We start from the raw sequence: 23,397 nt of genomic DNA, 5'->3' as shown, positions 1-23,397 counted from the left end.
ATTATCAACTGGAATAATAAGTATTCCATTTGATTTTATTAGATTATCTCATTTAGATCTCCCAAGTTTATTTTAACATGGGTCATGGCCAGTGGTACTCTGGGGCTGCCCACCGTGGCAACACCCATGGTTTTGACAGTCACCAGGGCTATACCTAGGGATGCATAGGGGGCATGGCCATCTGTTTTGGAGCTAGAGCTTAAGGTTTTGCCCATATGCCCCAGCACTTAGATTATCTCCTTCCCTTCCCCATCATAACCATTTACCTTTTGAAAACCTAGTTTATTTAGTTCAAATTTTCACTTTGTTCTTCCTTTATTTTATAAAGTTCTTGTCAGTAGCAGAACTTTTCTTTACTTTTTTTTCTCTTGCCTTCCCACAGATGGCAATGAAACACCCCTCTGCAGTGATTGTCTGCAATCTGGACCTAGAAAACTTGATCACAGATTCCAACAGAAGCATTGCTACTTTGGCCATTACTACACTTCTCAAAACAGGAAGTGAGAGCAGTGTGGACAGGCTCATGAAGCAGATATCGTCTTTTGTGTCCGAAATCTCTGATGAGTTCAAGGTAAGGGCTCAGATATGATTATTTCCCTCCCCACTCCCAACCCAGATTGTGGAACATTGAATGACCGCAATAATGGTATTATGAACAACTTTGCAAACCATGGTTTTTAAATAAAATTGGAAAAAATTAAAGAAATGTGATCCTAGGACAGAACCAGCTGTCTTGAAGAACTAACTCTAAATCGAAGTCTTGTAGGCCTTCCTTCTTATCTTCTTCAGATTCCACTTCTTATAACAATACTCACAACAATAAAGACTTGAAAGTAAAAAGAATGGGTCTGGTGTGATAGTACAGTGGATAGGGTACTTGTCTTGCACATAGCCTACCTGGGTTCAGTCCTCAGCACCTTATATGGTGATCACTGTTATCTCTGAGCATAGAGCCAGGAGTAAGCCCCTGTGCATTGATGGGTTTGGCCCCAAAACAAAAATAAATGTAAAAGGGAAATGATCTTTGCTCCAGTGATTTGAATGAACGTCTTTATTATATACTGAAATTATATATTTGGGCTTATATCTGAACGTTTTATTCTGTTTTGTTGTTCATGTATTAGAATTTTATACTATTTTATATACTGAAATTTTTAGGATATATTAATGTCTGTCCTAGACCTCTCATAATTCTTAATGCTTATTGCCTCTTAGCTGTTCTTAGGTGTTTATTTTTCCTTTAATCTCTTTTTGTCTAATTTGTATATTTTTATTTTTAAAAATCTCATTAGCTTAAAAATTAGAATTACATTACATTTATTTAAATTGGGAAAAATAGCTATTTAATGTTAAGACATCTTAACCAAGAACATGAGATTACTTTTAATTTGTCCAATTCTGCATGTGTGCCTTTTAGGAGTATTTTGAGGTTTATATTTTATTTGTTATATCCATTAGCTGATCAATGTATGAATAGTATACATAAAGACATCAATTATTAATTATTAATAATATTACTATGATAATTACTGCTAATTGATTATTAATTTATGTTAATGATGAATGATTATTAATGTGTGAATAAGATACATAAAAGACAATGAATAGCATTTCCTTTTGCATGTTAATTTTGTACCCTGCTATCATGCCAACTCGTTTAAATTAGTTTGATCATTGATTCTCTAGGGCTTCCAGGTATTCTATCTTGACATCTGTAAATATAGATTTATGTATAATCTTTATTCATCTCATTTTTTCTAATTACATTGGCTGACATTTCCAGGTTAGTGTTACATAATAATGGAGATGTAAATACCTTATGTATTTCTTTAAAGATTGTGTGTGAATGCAGTGGAAGAGTTAATCAATTCCTGTTTTATTTTTGAAGGCTTTACTAGGAATAGACTTTTTTTTTTTTTTTTTTTGGTTTTTGGGCCACACCCGGTAACGCTCAGGGGTTACTCCTGGCTATGCGCTCAGAAGTCGCTCCTGGCTTGGGGGACCATATGGGACGCCGGGGGATCGAACCGCGGTCCGTCTCCTAGGCTAGCGCAGGTAAGGCAGGCACCTTACCTCCAGCGCCACCGCCCGGCCCCTAGGAATAGACTTTTATTTTTATTTTTAAATAATATATTTAAACACCATGGTTACAAGCATGATTGTAGCTGGGTTCCAGTCATAAACAGTACACCCCCTTCACCAGTGCAACATCCCACCACTAATGCCCCCATCTCTCTCCTCCCCCACCCCTGCCTGTATTCGAGACAGGCATTCTGCTTCTCTCACTCATTACCATTGTCATGATAATTGTTAGTGTACTTATTTCTCTAACTGCACTCACCATTTTTTGTGGTAAGCTTCATATCTTGAGCTGGTCCTTCTAGCTCTCATCTCTATTGTCTTTGAGCATTTTCACAATAATGTCTTTTATTTTTCTTAAAATCCATAGATGAATGAGACTAGGAATAGACTTTTCAATTTATTAAAGGCTTTTCAGCCTTCAATAGGAATATGATATTTCTCTGTACAGATCAGTGTGTTGAATAATATCAATAATGATTAATATTGAACTATTCTCATTTAAACCCATCTCATGTGCTATATTATTCTGTTACTACAATAGTCTATTAGTCTAATATATTAGAATTTTGTATTGATGATCATATATTAGAATTATAGCACAAACATTCATTAATGGTCTCACTTTCTATGCTCTAAAATTCTGTCTGTAGATTTGGGACTGTATGTTGGATAGAAGACATTTCTTAATCCCCTTGAATTTCTTGCACTTCTGCACCTCTTAAAAGTCAGGCATGATCTGCCATCTGTTTCCTTCTATTCTAGTTTGTTCCCTTTGTGTAGAGTGAGGTATTTTTCAGTCTTAGAAGACATAGTGTCCCTCTCTTCCTGAAAGGGCAGATTTCTTTACAGACCTGGAAGATTTAGCTAGTGCTCCCTCTAGAGTACAAAGCAAACATACTTAGTGTCCAAACTTAGTGTAGGTTTCCAGTCAGAACCAAGGACAGACATGCGTACTGCACTGTCCATTGCGAAGCCTTCAAATTCCTTTCTGCATAGTTCTTCCCTTGCAATGCAGCGACAGCAGATGTAGTATTATCTGGTCCCTTTCATCACCTTGTGATAACTGGTGCTGAGGAAACTGAGGAAACTAAAATGCTCCAGCTCCTACCATCCCCCCCACCAACACAACCCCCCTCCCCCCCATTTCTAGAGCTTGATGTTTTCTACTCAAAGCCCTGAATCTGTGATTGGCTACTGATGAGCTTTCAGGAAGGGTAAAATCTCACACTTGTCTCCCTTCTTGGTCTGTGTCTTTAAAGCTGTAATAAACTTCCCCCATGGAAACTTTGTGAAATGATATCTTGGCAACTTTATTTCTCTGTTTAAGCTTTTTTTTTTTTGGTTTTTGGGCCACACCCGGTGGTGCTCAGGGGTTACTCCTGGCTGTCTGCTCAGAAATAGCTCCTGGCAGGCACGGGGGACCATATGGGACACTGGGATTCGAACCAACCACCTTTGGTCCTGGATCGGCTGCTTGCAAGGCAAACGCTGCTGTGCTATTTCTCCAGGCCCTCTGTTTAAGCTTTTTATCTTTACTATTCACTTAAAACTTTTTATTTACTTAAATTAAAGGGACATGGTTTTTTTGTTTTTTGTTTTGTTTTGTTTTGTTTGTTTGTTTGTTTTTGTGTGCCATGCCTGGCAATACTCAGAGTTTACTTCTACCTCTGAGTCAGGAATCACTCCTGGCAGTTCTCTGGGGACTCTGAGATGCCAGGGATCAAACCAGGTTGCCTCATGCAAGGCAAGTGACCCTCACAAAGTACTGTCACTCTGCTCTAGAGGACATAGTTTCTTGAACAAAATTTCATTTTATGTTGTTTGTTTGTTTTGTTTGTCTTAAAGTCTTCTTGTCTATTTCCAAAAAAAACCATAGTCCGTTTAGATAACTACAAAATGATTTTTCTTTACCTGTAGCAAAGAGGGACAGTGTACCGAGTGGAGAATTTAAGAAACTGATAGTCCTGTCTCTGGTTTTCCCTAGGTGGTAGTCGTCCAGGCCATCAGTACCCTGTGTCAGAAATACCCCCGGAAGCACAGCGTCATGATGACCTTCCTCTCCAACATGCTCCGGGATGACGTAGGTGGATGAGTTTCCGGTGCTAGGAACCTGCTCTCTTCAAGCCCTGGGCTTCCTCCTAGCTTCCAATTTCTTTAGCTTCTCAATGTTTCTTTTGAATACTGGGGTGGGATTCTGGTGCTTAACTTATCTCTATGGAACCTGCTCTTGCAGCAAGTACTTCCCTCTTGCCAACTCTCTATTTTTCTCTCTGTCTCTGTCTCTTTCTGTGTCTCTCTGTCTCTCTCTCCCCCCTCCCCTTTGTGTTTCTTGTTTCTTTCCTAAGGGAGGGGATACAAGACTTGAATGCTACAAGCATGTGCCCTGAGAATCAACCTCTCTCCCACAAAGGATGTGGAGAATGACGGCAAATTTTTGTTTTCTCCAGGGAGGTTTTGAGTATAAGCGTGCCATTGTGGACTGCATCATTAGCATTGTGGAAGAGAACCCTGAGAGTAAAGAAGTGGGGCTTGCCCACCTCTGTGAATTCATTGAGGACTGTGAACATACCGTTCTGGCTACCAAGATTCTTCACTTGTTGGGCAAAGAGGGCCCTAGGACTCCTGTCCCCTCCAAGTACATCCGCTTTATCTTTAATAGGGTTGTCCTAGAGAATGAAGCTGTCCGTGCTGGTGAGTTGTTGGAACGCTGATCACAGTGGAACTGCTTTTGAAATTCTCTCCTCTAGAGGGGACCCAGGGAGGGCAGTTTGATATCAGAAAAGGAAGTTTGAAGTGCTTATTGGTGATGCCATAGGCATCATATACACTGTTCCTGGCTATATCGCAGCTGTCAAACTTATTTTTGCCTTAGATTAGTGGCAGATAATGCTGGACTTTCAGTATGTCAGAAAAACTGATAATCACATTATGTAGTCTTTCACAGGACTAGTCATAGTGTGTGTGTGTGTGTGTGTGTGTGTGTGTGTGTGTGTGTGTGTGTAATTAACTATTTCAATAGGAACTTCTTTACTTCTCTCTTTCCTTTCCTTTAGCATCTGAATAGGTTCAAATCTCTACCATTACAAATATACTTGACCCTCCGTTCAGCCAATGTCACACCAGCTACAGGCTCTGCTGCCCTGTCAGAGAAACTTGAAGCAGCCATTAGTACTAGCTTCCCTCATGACCCTTTTCTATTTTCTCTTCAATTAATTGGAATCTACTTTGCTGTCTCTCTCTCTGAAGTAACACTGGGAGCTTTTTTTCCTGTGTGGGAGTGGGGGTGCATGTACTGTTCTTCGTGTGTGGTATGTATGTGTGTGAAAGTGCTTGTGTGAGTGTGTATTACCAGGGATTGAACCCATGTGCTTCACACATGGCAGGTCAAAACTACCTGGCCCTGAACATTTTTTTTTTCTTCTTTTTTTTTTTTTTTTTTGTTTTTGGCCCACACCTACTCAGGGGTTACTCCTAGCTCTGCACTCAGAAATCACTCCTGGCAGGCTCAGGGAACCATAGGGATGCCAGGCATCGAACCAGGTCCATCCTGGGTTGGCTATATGCAAGGCAAATGCCCTACCACTGTGCTATCCCTCTGGCCCCGAAAATTTCTTTTCTTTTTTTTTTAATTATAAGGTGGCTGAGAAATCAAGTCAAGTACTTTATATATTTTTTTAAATTTTGTTCACTTCTTTTTTTTTTTTTATGGAATCACCATGAGATAATGCAGTTACAGAGTTGTTCATGATTGAGTTTCATTCATACAATGTTCCAGCAGCCATGTCTTCACCAGTGCATATTTCCAGGCACCAATGTCCCCAGTTTTTCTCCCTCTCTCGATCTCCCCCACCTGCCTGCCTCTATGGCAGACTTATTCTTCTTTCTCCCTCTCTCCCTCCCTGCCTCCCTCTCTTCCTTCCTTCCTCCCTTCCCTGCCTCCCTCTCTCCCTTCCTCCCTCCCTTCCCTTCCTCCCTCTCCCCCTTCCTCTCCCTTCCTCCCTCCTTCCCTCTCTCTCTCTCTCTCTCTCTCTCTCTCTCTCTCTCTCTCTCTCTCTCTCTCAGTAACTTTGATACACTTGACTAAATACTTTATAAAACTTTCTTTTCTTGGTGTATACAGTGGCCTGTTTGGTTATTTTTGGTTGTTTTTATTTATTGGTTGTATTTATTTATTTTTTTGGTGGGGGCCACACCCATTTGATGCTCAGAGGTTACTGCGGGCTAAGCGCTTGGACCATATGGGATTCGGGGGGATCGAACCGAGGTCCTTCCTTGGCTAGAGCTTGCAAGGCAGACACCTTATCTCTAGTACCACCTCTCCAGCCCCTGTTTTTAATTTTTAAGGTCAGTTTTGTTAAGTTGAATGATGAAAGCTCTCAGAAGAATATTCTCCTGTAAAATTTATTTTAAAAGAAGAAAAAGAAAAATAGACACCTTCTAAGAATTAGCTTGCTCTCCTTAGGAGTTTTCCTGACAACATTGTGTTCTCAGAACACTCATTCTTCACAGTGATCTCTCTCTCTCTCTCTCTCTCTCTCTCTCTCTCTCTCTCTCTCTCTCTCTCTCTCTCTCTCAGCTCACATGTGCTGTGACAGTCACATCTCTTTTCTGAATTGTATATTCTGCTTTCTGTGACACTTGAAACTGAATTGAAATTCAAACTAACCAAACCAAAAGGTTCACCTTTATCAGCACTTCAGTAGGGAAGACAGAAACACTATTTTATGGTGTATCCCCACCCCACCCCCGCCATTCTTTACCAAAATTCTGTCAATCTGGTATCCTTTAATTTTCCTCTTTTCCCCTAAATTTCATGGGTACTGCTTTAGCATCTCCTCTGTTTCAAATGTCCAACACCTCTGCCTTCTGCTAGTTCTCACTCTATTCTTCATTCTGCTATAAAAATTTTCTTTCAGACATATAGTCATTCTGTGTATGACATCTACTACTTATAACTTTGAAATGACACCATAACCTATTTTTGTTTCTCTCCAGGCTCTTATTTCCTCTGGTTCTCTAACCCTGTTCCTGTGTCTCATCCCAGTGAATACATAAGGCTTTACTTTCTTTTCTGGGTCAAGGACTTTCACACTTATTCTTCTCTCTGTCTCTTGTCTTTTTCCCTCTGATTAACTCTCCTTGTTCTTCAAAATTGAGTATAAGTAATCAGTATCAACACCTTACCTACTTCTTCATCCTAATTCTGATTTAAGATCTTTTGTATGTACTCACATGTAATCTCACATCCCTTCTGCCATGGACTTACTCTGCTCTGTTGTAATTGATCTCATTACTTGCCTGTCTTTCTCCCAAGAGTGCAACTGCTTGAGGTCAGGGGGCAGGTGTCTTAATTTTCTACTACCAGCACCTAACAACATTCCTGACAAAAAGTTAGGTGAGCAATAAATATTTGCTGAATTAAGATAATTTTTATAAATAACATTTCTTCTTAAGCTTCTAGCCATTAAAAGGAGCTGAGAGCTTAGTTTTTATCCAGGTGGCATAGATAAGGTTATTATCCAGATAAAGAGTAACTCAGAGATTTTCTTTTTCTTAGTGCAAAGAAGGCTCTCCTGGCTTATAGAGTTCTGTTTGTGCTGAAATGGATCAAAGAATTAAGACCAGGAAACACAGTAAAATAATGAGATCTTTCCCTACCAGATGTGGGGGCTTTCTCCTGTTTTGCCTGGGGGGGGGCTGGTGCATTGGTGGTTTAGATTATTCCCAGCCATGCTCAAGGCTAACCCTGGTGTTTCACTCTGGGCTCACTCTTGGCAGGACTCGGTACCATATGGGATGCCAAAGATTAAACTCAGATTGGGCTGTACAAAGGCAAATGCTCTACTTTTTTTTTTTTAATGATTGATTTAACTCCGAGAAGCCAGAATTTTTCAATGTTGCTTCATTTTATTATTTCATTTGTAGCTGCTGTGAGTGCGTTGGCTAAATTTGGGGCACAGAATGAGAATCTTCTCCCAAGCATCATTGTACTCTTAGAGAGGTAAGTCTTTCTCCGTTGTGTTCTTCCTTTTTTAAAGGAGTCCACATGCTCAGTTGTGACTGGGCCTTCCTATCCTATCATACCATATTGAAATGCATCCCAGGGCATATGAGTCAAAGTCATGGAGCAAGCCAGAGCAGATACCATTTTCTATCTCTGTGTGGTCATTCTGTGTGTCCTGGCTAAATGCAGAATTTGACTTTGAATTTCTCGTGGATTAATTTTGGAAAATATATTTGCCACTATGTAATAGGGACCAACTTCTAAGTGATTCTCAAGAACGCATTGAAAATAGTAGCTTTTTATGGTCTCCATGACTCCCAGCTTGAGGAGGGAAAGAGCTTCTTTAGCAAACACTTTGATTACATCTTATAATTACCACAGAATTAGAAGCCATGGGGCTGACTGGGTTAAATAAAACAAATTGCCATTTGAGTGGTAACAATGGATTCTGAAAGCTTTTCAGTATCTTCGTAAAGTATAATATCCTGCCATCCCCCACACCTTTTCTTTGTTTTTGTTTTTGTTTTTATTTCTATGATTGATGCCAGGAATCAAACACCCATTGAAATATAAGCCTTTAAAATTTAATCAGGTTAAGTGGTTACAGACCCAGTAAAGGCTATTAATTATTGCCTCATGTTATTGGGCTCTTTCTAATTATTTTACTGTATTATGTATTGTGTCTGATTCATAAAAACATTGTTTCTTTACTAACCAAAATTAGTACCCAGGAATTGTGGAGGGTTTGGGATCCATTCTTGACTCTTTTTTCATTTTTTTTATTGTTGTTTGGGTTCAGCGGTGTTCAGGGTTACTCCAAGCTCTGCACTGGCAGGCTTGGGGGACCATATTGAATGCAGGAGATTGAACCCAGGTCAGTCACGTGCAAGGCAGACGCTTACCTGCTGTGCTATTACTCTGGCTCCTACTCTTGAGTCTTTTTATAAAGATGATTATCAGTACCTTGAATTATTTTCTGCAATTTGAATGAAAAAGCTGTTGGAAATATTGCTGGGGTCTGTGGTGGGTCCTCCTAGGACACCCAGGAGGTCTGTGGGCCCCTCCCAGTAACTCTTGCTCAAAGTGACTCAAAGTGAGGGCCAAGGATTCTGTACTGCATGGGGTCTGTGGTACCAGAGGTTACACATAGGTCATCCATGCTGTAGTTAGGGAGTCTCAAAGGCTATGTCCAGTCATGATCAGAGGACTATGTGGTTCTGGAGGTCAAAGTGGGGTCAACCACATATAAGGCATATGCTGGATACCTGTACACACACACACTCTCTCTCTCTCTCTCTCTCTCTCTGTCTCTCCTGTACTCTCTCTCTCTCTCCTGTTCTCTCTCTCTCTCTCTCTCTCTCTCTCTCTCTCTCTCTCTCTCTCTCTCTCTCTCTCTCTCTCTCGTCCTAGTTACTGGAGGATTGTAGGGTGCTATGTCATTCCTGTTGTGTATCTCTGGACAGGTGCATGATGGATACTGATGACGAGGTACGGGACAGAGCTACCTTCTATCTGAATGTGCTGCAGCAGAGGCAGATGGCACTGAATGCTACATATATCTTCAATGGTCTGTGAGAGCCAAGAATGCACAGATATGTTTCTGTCCCCCAGTTGATATCTCAGAGGCATCTTTCTGAGAATAGGAACTGACCTCACCAAGCAAAATGCCTGGGCTGTACTGAATGTATTTCCATTTCTCTGGCAGCCTCAAATCTCTTAAGGGTCCAGAGACTATGGCTTGAGATCCCCCTTGATTCAGTTTGACTCTCCTCCCCCCCATTTCATAGGCTGCTGTTGTTGCCAGATGGCCACATTGCCTTCTTTTCTGGAAGATAACTTAAGTTTTGTTGACATTTTTACGATATGTTCCTCAGCTTTTGTGAACACAAGGCAGTTTTATGTGCTAGCCTTTATTTCTAATTGAGTTATAAATTATGTGGTTATGTTTGTCTCTTCTTTCAGAAAGCTTAAATAAATATTACAAATCTAGTTCCGTCTGGACCCTGAAATTGGCCAGGTTATAATACTGAGATTTCTCTGTTTCGTAGGTCTGACTGTCTCTGTGCCAGGGATGGAAAAAGCATTACACCAGTACACACTGGAGCCTTCAGAAAAGCCCTTTGACATGAAGTCTGTTCCTCTTGCTATGACTCCCATTGTTGAACAGAAAACAGGTAAGTGGACTCTCAGTTTTTCTGTGTTTTACTGTTTTCTGAGCTGTTTGCATATTTCCCCTAATACTGCTTTTATCTGACACTCCTAATTGTAAACCATAGTGGATTTTTGTTAGGTTTTTTTTCAACCTTACTAGTTTTCACATGTAAGCAAAGATCTGGGATACAGATCAGGTTGAAGCTTTTTTTTAATGCTGAGTCTTACACCTTTTTAGTGAGTTGTCACTAGATCAGCAGTAATTTCACCATAGCTTTTAAAAATAATTTACCAAGTTAATAACTTCTTACTGCATTTGGCTCTATAGGATGTTTGTCTTAAGAGAAATATAGGACAAAATCATAAGATACATTCCCTCCAAAATATTTATTATTTGTTTGTTTCCTTGTTTGTTTTGGGACCTCCTTCAATAATGCTTAGGGCTTGCCTCTGATACTGTGTTCAGGGCATACTCCTGGCAGGGCTCAGGGGATCATGTCCAATGCCAAGGATCAAATTAGGGTTATTTACATACAAAGCAAGCATTTAACCCTAGTACTAGCTCTCTGTCCCTACCCTAAGTTATAAAGTTACTTATAACTCAAAAAAACAAACAAACAAAAAGAAGTGGCTAGGGTTGAAAACTGAGAATGAAAAGATCTTGTGGATAATTTTAATAATTTAAGTTTTCTGTTGATATTATACAAATAGTTTCCCCACTTGAATACTGACAACCCTTGCTTTGTATATTTTTCATCCTATTAAGAATATTTTTAAGATGTCCTTACCCTTTAAAGTACATTCGGTATTTTTAATGTTTGCCTATTTCATAAAGTGATTTCACTGATTTATTGTACTTAATACCTGTGATCGTATTAAGTACACCAAAAATGTGACAAAAGCTATTGATTTAACAATCGGTCCATATCTCTCTAGAAGTTTCTGCTTTTGTAGTTTGCATTTTTTGCTTGCTAGTTGGAGGGAGGCTCACTTGGTTGCTGATACTTGTCTTTGTAGAAATCACACTGATTGCTACTAAGCCCGAGAAGTTGGCTCCTTCCAGGCAAGACATTTTTCAAGGTATGGAATGATGGATAGGAGTGAAAGTCTTAAAACTAGACATTTTAAATAGAATGAAGTCTCTTATTTTTATACAATTAATTTGATGAATTCTCAACAAAGTAGATGTGTGTGTGTGTGTGTGTGTGTGTGTGTGTATGTGTGTGTGTGTGTTTGTGCAGTTGCTAGTGACAACCTCATGGACTTGGGGTCTTCAAACTTTTTAAACAGGGGGCCAGTTTACTGTCCTTCAGACTGTTGGAGGGCCAGATTATAGTAAAAACAAAAATTATGAACAAATTTCTATGCACACTGCATATATCTTATTTAGAAGTGAAGAAACAAAATGGGAATAAATACAATATGTGGCCCGTGTGCCGTAGTTTGAAGACCCCTGTATCTAGAGTCTCTGAGAAAAAGCTCCATTTTCTATTCAATTTCAATCTTAGAAATCATATTCTTATTTCTATTTAACAGGGAAGTCATATTCTGCGATATTAGGAATTTAATTTCTTCTGTTGACTTTAAGTAATCCAGAATATAAATGACTTTTTCACTCAAGCTAAAGAAGATATTCAGTTCTGTGTTCAACTAGTAAGCAGGTTACTGAAGCTTAACTATCTTCAGCACTCAGAGTTAATGCTTTTCCCTGTCTTCTCATCTTATTTTTGTTTTGTTGTTATTGGTTTTTTTTGTTTTTGTTTTTTGTTTGTTTTTGGGTCACACCCAGCAGCTCTCAGGGGTTACTCCTGGCTCTATGCTCAGAAATCGCTCCTGGCAGGCTCAGGGGACCATATGGGATGCCTGGATTCGAACTGCTGACACTCTGCATGCAAGGCAAACGCTTTGCCTCCATGCTATCTCTCTGGCCCCCGCATCTTAGTTTTTTTTTTTTAATAATATTTAAACACCCTGATTACAAACATGATTGTGGTTGGGTTTCTGTCATGTAAAGAAGACCCCACACACCAGTGCTACATTCCCATCACCAATGTCCCAAATCTCCCTCCTCCCCACCCCACCCCCGCCTGTACTTTAGACAGGCTTTCTATTTCCCTCATACATTCTCATTGTTAGGATAGTTCTCAATGTAGTTAATTTCTCTAACTGTACTCATCACTCTTAGTGGTGAGCTTCATGTCATGATCTGAACCTTCCAGCCCCCCTCTCTTTTGCTCTTATAATTATTGCAAGAATGTCTTTTGTTTTTTGGGTCACACCCGGCAGCGCTCAGGGGTTATTCCTGGCTCTATGTTCAAAAATCGCCCCTGGCAGGCACAGAGAACCATCTTAGTTTTTAACTGCTTTTTCTTTCCTTTTATTCTTGACAGACCAATTGGCTGCCATTCCTGAATTTATGAATCTAGGCCCTCTGTTCAAGTCTTCTGAGCCTGTTCAACTCACAGAAGCAGAAACAGAGTATTTTGTGCGTTGTGTCAAGCACATGTTTACCAATCACATTGTGTTCCAGGTGAGATATGGACCATCACTGGGCATGAATAAGCTTCCCCTTCGCTTATGCTCTTGTTCCTCTAGAGATAATTATATTTATAGCTAATTCTTAGCTATAAAAATGCCTTAGGATGATGGGTATCTTTTGATGATTAAAGGGACATAAAACTGAAGTGTCTCAAGTTGGCTAATGTAAACTATAAACTATTAAAAGATAGCCCTCACTTAACATAACAGTATAAACTAACTGATAATTCAAAGAATTTGGATTTTAATTAGATTTTCAGACGGATACCAGACTCCTCTCCCATCTTGGGTAGAATTCAGTCTCAGAAAAAACAAACAACTGATGAATAATATAAACAAAAAAACCTCAAGAACAAATGTCTTTTTTTTTCCCACAAATTGATTTTGAGTTGTAATGTCAATTCAATTTCACTGATGGCTGTTCAGTATAGAAAAAAATCAGATACTGATCAAAGTAGTTCAAAGCAGTTTTACTCAGGAACTTTTGCAGTAGAGGAAAAGAGATTTGTATAAAATGAGGATCTGTTTTGAATATAACAATAAAAGTAGGGATGAATATTTAAGAATCCTGGGTAGTAACCAGTGGAAGGTAACTTACTAAGATGAAATATCAAAGATGAGGGATTTTGACCAACAAATCTGATAAGATTCTTATTGAAGATAAACTGGATAATCAGGTATTACTTGGGAGAAGGTGGGGATGAGGAATGTGATGAGATACTGAAGGTAACTGACTTTGGTCTGGTTTTGTTTTTCAATAAAAATTGGCATTGGGAGGCTGGAGAGATAGTACAGCAGGTAGGGCATTTGCCTTAATTGCAATTAACCTGTTTTTGATTATTGGTATTCCACATGGTCACCTGAGAATGCTAGAACTAATTCCTGAGTGCACAGTCAGGAGTAAACCCTTGTACCACTGGGCATGGCCCAAAAACATAAAACAAAGTAAAACAAAACAAAGCAAAACAAACTTGGCAATGTAGGTCAGGACTGGAGCCCGAGGGATAGCACAGCAGTAAGGCATTTGCCCTTGGTGCAGAAGGATAGTGGTTCGAATCCCGGCATCCCGTATGGTCCCCCGAGCCTGCCAGGAGTGATTTCTGAGCATAGAGCCAGGAGTAACCCCTGAGCGCTACCAGGTGTGACCCAAAAACCAAAAAAATTAATGTTGGTCAGGACCCCCACATCCAGCCCCACCCACACTAGGCTATGCTCACCCCTGAAACCATGAGACTGAGGCATCACCACATCAGGGCCCTGTAAAGTTGTTTTGTCTAAAGAAAAATCTTAGAAGACTAGTAGCACTGTATATTTTGGTGAGAGTCCTCCAAAGTGGTGCTTAGGAAAGTGGGCCTCCCCTTCCTGCAGTTAATTTATGACTAACCCAGCCAATGGTTGAAGGAAAGGGCTGAGAATGTAGTACTCCTTGGGCCCTTGTGGTGGCCCAGGACCACCAGGGCAGTACCTGGTAGTGCTCAGGGGATACAGGGCACCAGGGATTGAACTGGTGTCAGCAGCATGCAACAGGTAATTTTTCCAGCAGTATTATTTGGAGATGGAAAGTGTAGTGAGTTCTCGATCTGAGCTGTGGTTTTGGGGTGATTAGGGAGAAAGGAAGGGGACATTGTACTTAGTAGTTCTTGTCATTCATACACTTTCCTATTTGCTACTTGTCAGTTTGACTGTACCAACACTCTCAACGACCAGCTTTTGGAGAAAGTGATTGTGCAGGTGGAACCATCAGATTCGTACGAGGTGCTATGCTGCGTCCCAGCTCCCAGCCTCCCTTACAACCAGCCAGGAATATGCTACACTCTGGTTCATTTGCCTGAAGATGACTCCACAGCAGGTACGAACCCAGGGGAGAGGAGCTAGTTCTCTGATGGAGAGTACATTACACCCAGTGCTCTTATAATATCTCACAAATCTTTGGACTTCAGGGCTTTTTTTTTTTTTTTTTTTTGTCAGACTGAAAGTTGTGATAATGATGGTGTCACAAAATGGGGGACTACTATAATTGAAACACTAATCTCAGTATAAAACTTTCTGACTATTGGGCCTTAAGAGAGAACCTGAGTGTAGAGTCAGAACTGTTAGAACACGCAACCCTGGAAGGTTTCGGTCCCTCGGGTCTCCTCCGAAGTATCATGGTAGGCTGGTGCAGAGGATAGACTTGTTATTTTATTAGCATTTTAGAATTGATCACTTCTGATAATTCTCTGCCACAGGCTGGCCTCTTGAATGGATGTAACCACCTAATAAGTAGTTTAGCCAACATCTGTGTGTCCACAGTTGAGAATGCCTTTATAATTCTCCACTTTGTGGAGGTGGGAATTAGGGAGAGGCCTTTGAGACAAGTGATAATGCCAATAATTGTCTTTAAAAACTTGAGGATTGAGGTCTTCCATCTCTTGTGGATGACAAGTACTGGTTGTACTTGATTTCCTTTCCCCATGTAACTCACTCGCCCCTCCTGTTTGTCCCATTTTCAATTTATCTGCAGTGATTATCTGATTTTCCCAGAAATAAACACACATATCACGTTTACATTTTGAACAATTTTTATTACTAGAACAGGAAAAAATCTTTACTAGCAGTACAGGAGAAAACAACAACAAAACAAAACATGAAAGTTAACAAAATGTACAATTACTGAAGAAGTTACAGTTACAAGAAATTGTAAAAGTACTGATAAATAGTTATCCTTTGTCATCATTGTTCAGTTACATTTGAGGCTGAACTTGCCTTCTTTTCACCCTTCTCACCTCCTTTCAATGTTCCTGGGAACCCCATCCAGTCTTTATCTGTGGTGGAAGATAGTCTAGGCTCCTCACTCTGATTAACACGAGGTAGATTCAAGTTGGCACCATGGCTTGGTCTGAACTCCAGATTGTTCCCTCTGGCCCTGTGTGAGCCTTCACCTTATTTCTGCAGCCACCCTTGATCTGTACCCCTATGAGTAGAAAGGCACTTGCCTCTGTGGCCTTCAGTTTGTGTTTTTGTTTTCCATGTATAGGCCCATCTGTCTTTAAATTATTCTCTCCTTTCATCCTCTGATAAGGTTTTCTCTAGTTCTACTTCCTTTCAGCTTTATGTTTTCTCCTGGTCTCTCTTATTCTAGTTCAGTGTGTCTGAATTAAGTTTACCATCCAGTCATTAAACATGTAAAAAGGCTGTCTCCTCTGTAAAGCTAGCTCCATTTGCCCTTGTTCCAAGCCAGTAGTATCTGGGCCTTATCTCCCTGAAGCCCTGTGACCTCTATTGTTATTCTAGGTTTCTCTACACTTGATATGCATTTTTTTTTCCAGTAACTATATCTCCTTGTTTCAAAGTGCCTTCCCAAATGTACCTCTCAGTTTTTAGCTTTCACAGGGTACCATAGCATTACCACTTTATTTTCAAGGGAAGCAGGACGCTGAACCCATGAAGAATCCAATGCTTCCCAGTTGAGAATTTTATTCTCCTTCCATTTCCCCAGGTTCACTTGGATAACTGATAACTCAGGTGCCTCTCCACTCCACAGAGTGGTCTTAACAGAACACAGTAAATACAGTTTTACAACATCTAGATACATGAAACAGCAATATTAAAATCACAGAAATTACATACAGTACAATAACGACAGAAAACATTTCTACCAAGAGAAGAAGAGAGTTTTTCTGACCCCTTATGCTAAGGAGTTCATTTCTTTTGAAATGTAGATTTTAAAAATCAGCCCAGAGGTTTCAACCTTTGGTCTGCTGGCTTACGGACTCTCTTGCTTGATTGTTGCTATTTACTTTGTTTCTAAGAATTTGTCATTTAAAGAATTTTGTTCTACTTTTCAACGGTGTTTCTGTTTGTTGCTAAAACGTCATTATAGATTTTTTATATTACATTTTAGAGAAAGAAAATGGTGATTTTTAAAACTTTGTGGTTGATTTATATTTGATATATCTGGTGCCTGCTTTTTAAAATCTCCTTTCTATTCTTTAGCCTTTGCCAGAAATTCTGAAATTTTTTATGTATAGGGAATCCAGAATTTTAGCTGTGCAATGTATAGAAGTAAAAAACCAGGGCATAGATAGTAACAGAACAAAATTTTACGCAGTTCCTTTTTTTTATTTTCCCATGGCCATATTCTGAATTTTACCAATTATCTAAAGATCTATATATCACCTGTCTCCATTCAGAAAATTTACTTTCCTTATCTGTAAGATAAGGAAAACTGTAGGAAACAGAAATTATAGATTGTGATTTCCTTCAACTTGAAAATTGTATATAGCATAATAAAAATATAGGTTTTTAGAGTTAAACATTACTGAGATTTGAGTTCTGGCTATGATATAATGATAGACTATAATTTTAACAACTTTTAATTTCTGTAAATAAGCCTTTGTAAACTGTTATAAGGATGAAATGAATTAAGTGTGGTCATGGCTCCAGATACATAGTAAAGAACAGAAGCTATTGTTTACAGTTTAAAACTATCAAGTTTTCCCATTGTTCCCTTTAAAAATTCAAATCTTGCACAGTTCAAAAATCACATCCTCTGCTCTTTTTGAGAAAAGTAATCCTGTCAGTTACTCTTACCTTTTATCTTTAAACTTTCACACTCCTCTTTGTAAATATACATACCATACCATCTGAAAATATTACTTAAATCCAATATTGAGATATTAGCCTAACTTCCTTAAATCACAGTCAATTATGGGAAGTGTTCAATAGCAAGTGGCTTCATTAACTTCATCCTACTTACAATCTTGTTTTCAACACTTGCTCCCTTAACTCAGACATTTTTTGAAAAGCCTCAGCCTTTTCTTTCTTGGCACACTTTTTTCATCCCCCAACTTTCTTTCCTCACAATTATTTACCGTATCAGCAAAGATATTGTAGATGCACCTTTGACTAATTTTTCCACTTGGAACCTCTGCACTTGCCCTATTTGGCTGCCTATTTAGAGCTATTTTAATTTTATATTACTTTATTATTAAACTATCAGAGCTTATGACATATTTTGCATCATCTCAAACCATTCCACAAATTTGGAGAACTCGCTTTAAAATTCAATAGAAAATAGACTAAAATTTTAACTGTCCAAAGAAACTTCTGTTTTTATTACAGATGTTGTCAACCAGAAAGCAACTCTGTTACATATTCTTTAATTCTCAACTTGCTCCCTCCATTTCCTTAAACATCAGCTTTAACTTAAGTAAACACAGGGTTCTGATGAACTAGAACTCTTTGAGTCTGTAATCTCCACTCCATATTTAAACTATACTAATATAAAACTTCCACTAAAAATGGTCAGTTTTTTATTTTAGCTTAGCTCTAATCACTCATTAGGATGCATTCTTTCAATCCAAGCACAAATTTGTGATATTTTACTCAAGTACTCAAAAGAGCAGGACTGATAGAATGTTGTTATTTAACTATGATTTCTCCTGCTTTGACATAAGGACTTATAGCTAGCTAAGTTTGAAATTACTTTCTTCTCAGCTGGCCCATAAAGATATTGACCAAAATTCTCAGTGTGAAATTTGCTTATTGAAGTGATCATTTTGTAACCAAACCACCTTTCTTCACACATACTAAAATGTACATTATTGCCTATGAACTTCTTTCAGCCTCTCATCTTATCCTATCTGCTGTTCTGTTTTCATCATCATCTTTATAGTCATCTTTATTGTTGTCTTTATTCATTGATAATTTTCTAGAATACAGTGTAACATGGCCTTTCCATTCATGTCTCTTTTCTTTCATTTTTAGTTGTTCTGGGTGCTAGGGCTTGAACTCAGGACCTCAAAACATGAGAATCAGGCTCTGCCACTCAGCTATGTTACAAGCCTTTTAACTTCTTTTATCCTTAGAAATAAACATGTAAACCTCTTTATCCTACCCAGGATTTGATCCCCAGGTACCAACCTTTATATGTATATGCGTATAAACATGTGTGACCTTCCTGCTTAGCCTTCTCTGCTCTCACTACCCAAAACAGCTTTTCGCATACATGTCCATCTTTAAGCAGTGCTGGTACAAGGGGCTGTAGTGATAGTACAGCAGGTAGGGCACATATCTTGCATGCAGCCAACGGCCCTGATCTCTGGCATTCCATTTGGTCCCCTGAGCACTGCCAAAAGTAATTCTGGAGTAAAAAAAGGTGCAAGTCCTAAACATTACTGGATGTGACTCTGCCCTCCACTCGCCAAAAATAAATAAACCAGAGCAAGTATCAGTGTTCTCGGAATTGCTGCAGCTGTTAATCTTGAGTCAGATTCAGTTCATGAATTTTTATGTGCCATTATTTATTTTCTTAGACCTATTCACTCTGAACATAGAATAGAGTAGAACCAGTCAACTAATTTCTCTCTGATAATTTCTTTAAATATATTTCTCCCACTTTCAGGTGCAATATAATTTGTGGCTCATAGTCTCCATAATATTCCTCAGTGATTCTGAAAGAGTCCATATGCATACTAGTGCCTTGATTTAATAATTATGTGGCTACCTTAATTCCATTTTCATCCCAAACACATCTTTCCATTTGTCCTCTGTTTATTTCCCTTGGAAAAATAATAAGCAACCGGGTACTCTGTCATTCTGTGGTTTGCAAATAATACCAGTGTAACTGCCTTTGTTCAGCTTGAATGAATGGAAACCATTGGCTCACACGGAGAATTCTTGGCTGACCTAAATTCTCTCGTCACAAACTGTACACTGCTCTCTGCACATGCCTGCCCTCTGACTTGTCCATACACCTGACACAAAGCACCTGTACTTTCCACTCTTCTCTGCTAGGTCCCTAGCCTCCAGCCTGCACACACAAAAGACACTCCTGTTTGCTGCCCAGATTAGGAGCTCCCAGGCCACCTTCCTCTTCTGTGATTCCCATCACCAGCTATCCCTGAGCTCCAGAAGCATGGTGACTTTTCCTGTGCACCTGCTTCTAAACACTTGCCTCTGTACTCTGTAGCATCCCTCACTTAGTCAAACCCCAGGAACTTCTCAGGTATGCAGAACCCCCATCCCCACCCCAGAGTCTTATCTCTTTCTACCGATCGCACTGAACCTGCTTGTAGATTGTCCTTTATTCTTCTGGTCTCATTCCCTAGAGAACACATCCTTTCCATGGCCTCTCCCAAAACCCTCTCCTGCAGCACAGGCTGCTCTCCTCCCTATCCAACCTCAGTTCACTCTATGTCCTCATTTCTCCAATTCCTGTCCCACTTGTTTCTCCTCATTTCCTAACTTCTACCCTAGCCCTCTGAATCGCTGCTTCTCCCCATCTAAAACCCTCTGATCACTCTGCTTCAGGATCCCTGTGTCACCCTCCTTCACACACAGTCCCCAGTGCTCTAGCCCTCATCCTCTCATACCTCCTCCAGCCCCTCTCTGGTCCCTGCTCTGAGCCTCCATGACACCACCCTTATCCAGCACCCCGCCTTCTCAGTGACATCCATTTGCATGCTCTCTGCTGGGCCCCGATTCTCTGTTCTCAGCTCCCCCTCTGGACTTGGGTCCCTCTGCCCTTCAGGCTCCTCTGCTGCCCCCCACACTGCCCCCCACCCTGTGATTCTCCCGAGGATGCATGGCCCCAGAGCGGCCTGTCTGCAGCACCTTTAGGGTGATTTTGGATGTTTAATTGTGAGCAGAGAACTGCCCAACTCCCAAATGTGCTGACAGGCCCCCCTGGGGGCATGCCCGCCCCCCCTCGGGTGAAATCACCCCCCACCCTCAGGGAGAATCACTGCTGTGGGCATGCTGTGGGCACCCCTGACCCCAATACCCCTCTGCCCATGGGCACCTCTTCTGCCTGCCATGACCCTCTTCAGGGCCCCAATCCCCCACTCACAGGTCCCAGCTATGCTCTCCACCTGCTATGACCCTCCCCCTCAGAGACCCAGCCCTTCCCCACATCTGTCCCAACATGCTCTCTCTGCCTGCCATGATTCTCCTTGGGGACCCTAGTCCCTCCACTCACCTGTCCCGGCTCAGTCCTCTTGGAACCACCATGTCAACCCTTGCCCCTCCCTGACATTTTTCTCACTCTGGCCCCTCATGTTCTCACACACGCCCCACTTCCGTGCCCCACTGCCCCTTCCTGGCTTCACCCAACCCTGGTGACCTGTCTTTTCCGTGGATCAGGGCCAGCAGATCCTGCAGAGCCCCTGCAGAACCTCTACCCCAGACCCCTAGGCCCTTCCTTCCTGAGAGCCTGTCCCCTCCTGCCATGCTCTGCCCAGCTCTCTTCCCCAGTCAGCACTCAGCACTGAGACTCTGGCCAGAGACTCAGGGACAGGAGCATCTTTCTTTCTGGCTCATCTTGGCTCCTCCCACCCCATCCCATTGGCCCTAACCTGTACCTCACCTCTTGCCCCTCATCCTGGTCCCTCCTCCCACCCCACATCCCTCCCCACCCACTGACCCCATCCTTGCAACCTTGATCACATCTATTCCAGTCACCCAAACCCATGTTCTGCTCATACCCCACCCCTCCCACACTGGACCCATAATAAAAGGTGGGGAAGCAAATGTTATTTTTCTAGGACATACCTAAACTAAGCTGATATCCAGCATACTGATGCTTCTGCATGCTGATGCTTCCACTTTCTTCCCCTTGCCTCTCCAGGTCCCTGCTCTCATTCCCACTGTCCCAACTTCTTTCTTCTTTCTACCCAGCACCTCTGAGAACTGCTAGGACTTGAACTCAGCACCTTTCTTCTCATCCACATTTCCCCCACTGAGTGAGCATCCTCCTGGGCCCTTCCACTGACCTCCACTCTGCTGCATGTCACATCTGTCATTCCAGCTCCTCATTTGACCTATTCTTGCTGAACCAAGACCCTGTGCTCACATCCCACCATGAGCCCTTTCTTCCCTTCCCTCCTTTGCCTGGGGCTCTTACTGCACCTCTCTCCTGCTCCCCAGTACTCAACACTGGGCCCTGTGATGTCCCCCTTCATTATAGGGCAGTGGCACCAGCTTCCTGTATGTAACCTATTCTCTGCCCAAAGCTTAGGCGGTCACTGGCCAGCTCCTTCCAGAGCCTGGCCTCAGCCTTACCTCTGAGCTCCGTCTCCTGGACCTCAGCACCTCTGCCCTCATTCCCTTCACACTAGTCTCAGTCAGCCTTGTTGCTTTCTCCTCTTCCACCCTGGCCTCTACTGCTTCCACACTCCACTCCAGTAGCCCCCAGGATGCACCTGACAGCTGCCTTTATCTCCCCCAGCCACCAAGATTCCAGGTGCCTCTCTTCTAAGGCTCTCCTTCACACCCTCAACATCCAATGTTAAAGTGCTGAACAAGACCTCTGTTAGTTCTCTGTCCCCTTCTGCTTTTATTGTCCTCATAGTCCACTCTTGCTCCCAAGCACCCTCACCTCAGCACTTCCCTCAGTTTACATGCACTGCCTCTGCCTTCCCCTCACTGCCCAGGCTTCCTTCATCTCTCCCTGTGGTGCTGGCCCTCAGAATCCTGCACTCTCCCCAATCACCTGCACATGATTCCATGCATACCTCACACATGCCAGACTCCTTCCAGAGCCCTTCCAGTCCCTGAGATTCCCTGCAGCCTGTACCCTACATTCTCCAGAGCTGTAACTCCCCACCCCCATCTGCTTTGTCTCTGCCACTGTTCTCCCTGAGGCAGCTTCCTAGAGCCAGCTGTACATCCCACCTAGGTAGGCTCTCACCTACTTTCCCAAGATTCCTCCTGTGCCCTCATAGCACAAGCCCTGCTCTGTGGCCCCATGCTCTCTGTCCCTCTAGGCTCCAGGGACTACCTGGACACTGTCCCTCTCCTTGGACTGCATTACCCCGCTGACGACATGGGTGCTGATTGATCACCCTGCTCTGCCTTTCCTCCTCCTTTCAGCATCCAGAGACCCTGCCCCTGTCTCCTCTTCAAGGGCCCTCCATCCCTCCCCATCAATCTGTCCCCCTACCACACTCCCCACCAGATCACACCCATGTTCACCTCAATTTTATTAAAAAAAAAAAAAAAAAAAAGTGGGGAAAAAAGGAAACGGACAAAATTTTTTATCTGATAATGCTACGTGCTGGGCCTCGTCTCATTGTTTCTTATGTCACTACTCTACTGCATATATAGAAAAATTAACTGAGAAACCACCTTTCTCTCAGCCCACTAGGACCTCCCTGATCTGGGCATTCTCTGCTATGAGGCGTCCATCCCTGCTGGTTCCCTCCTCAGCCCAACCCCTCCCACACCTCAGCCTTAATCAGTCCTTTCACCTGAGTCCACCACCTGGGCCCACACCTGGGCCTAGGCTCTGTGGCCGCCTGCCAGAGTCCAGGCTCCCCTCACACCTCTTGTTCATCTCCTCTGACAGCCCTCAGGTCCCTCCCCTCCTAGCACCTTGGCTTCTACCTTTGCCCTCTCCAGAACCCTCTACTCCCACCATGCCCCTTTAGGGTTCCATACCACTCTCCTTCCCTGCATGTTCTTACCTCCTTCCTTTCGTGCCCCTCCAGACCCTGCTCTGAGCCCCCAAGACCCCACCCCACCCTAGCACCCCTGCCTCCTTGGCTACATCCATTTGCTCGCTGTCTGCTGGGCCCTGCCCTCTACTCCCAGCTCCCCCCTCTGGACTCAGGGTTCCTCTGTCCTTCAGGCTCCACTGCTGC

At 41.9% G+C, this 23,397-nt stretch overlaps 1 protein-coding gene across 1 annotated transcript in view; it reads left to right on the top strand.

Annotated features, from left to right (window-relative positions):
- COPG2 (COPI coat complex subunit gamma 2) overlaps positions 1–23,397 on the top strand; it is a 103,847-nt gene that overhangs the window by 42,511 nt on the left and 37,939 nt on the right. Inside the window, exons 12-20 of the mRNA XM_049774318.1 lie at positions 383–571; positions 4,067–4,162; positions 4,530–4,773; positions 8,008–8,083; positions 9,550–9,653; positions 10,135–10,260; positions 11,255–11,317; positions 12,628–12,767; positions 14,453–14,624. Of these exons, the coding sequence (XP_049630275.1) occupies positions 383–571; positions 4,067–4,162; positions 4,530–4,773; positions 8,008–8,083; positions 9,550–9,653; positions 10,135–10,260; positions 11,255–11,317; positions 12,628–12,767; positions 14,453–14,624 (1,210 nt within the window). The remainder of the gene's footprint in view (positions 1–382; positions 572–4,066; positions 4,163–4,529; positions 4,774–8,007; positions 8,084–9,549; positions 9,654–10,134; positions 10,261–11,254; positions 11,318–12,627; positions 12,768–14,452; positions 14,625–23,397) is intronic.

This window comes from Suncus etruscus, chromosome 1 (assembly GCF_024139225.1).
Source record: "Suncus etruscus isolate mSunEtr1 chromosome 1, mSunEtr1.pri.cur, whole genome shotgun sequence".
Lineage (NCBI taxonomy): Eukaryota > Metazoa > Chordata > Mammalia > Eulipotyphla > Soricidae > Suncus > Suncus etruscus.
The sequence above is the reverse complement of the archived record's forward strand: the minus strand, read 5'-3'. Positions and strand labels throughout refer to the sequence as shown.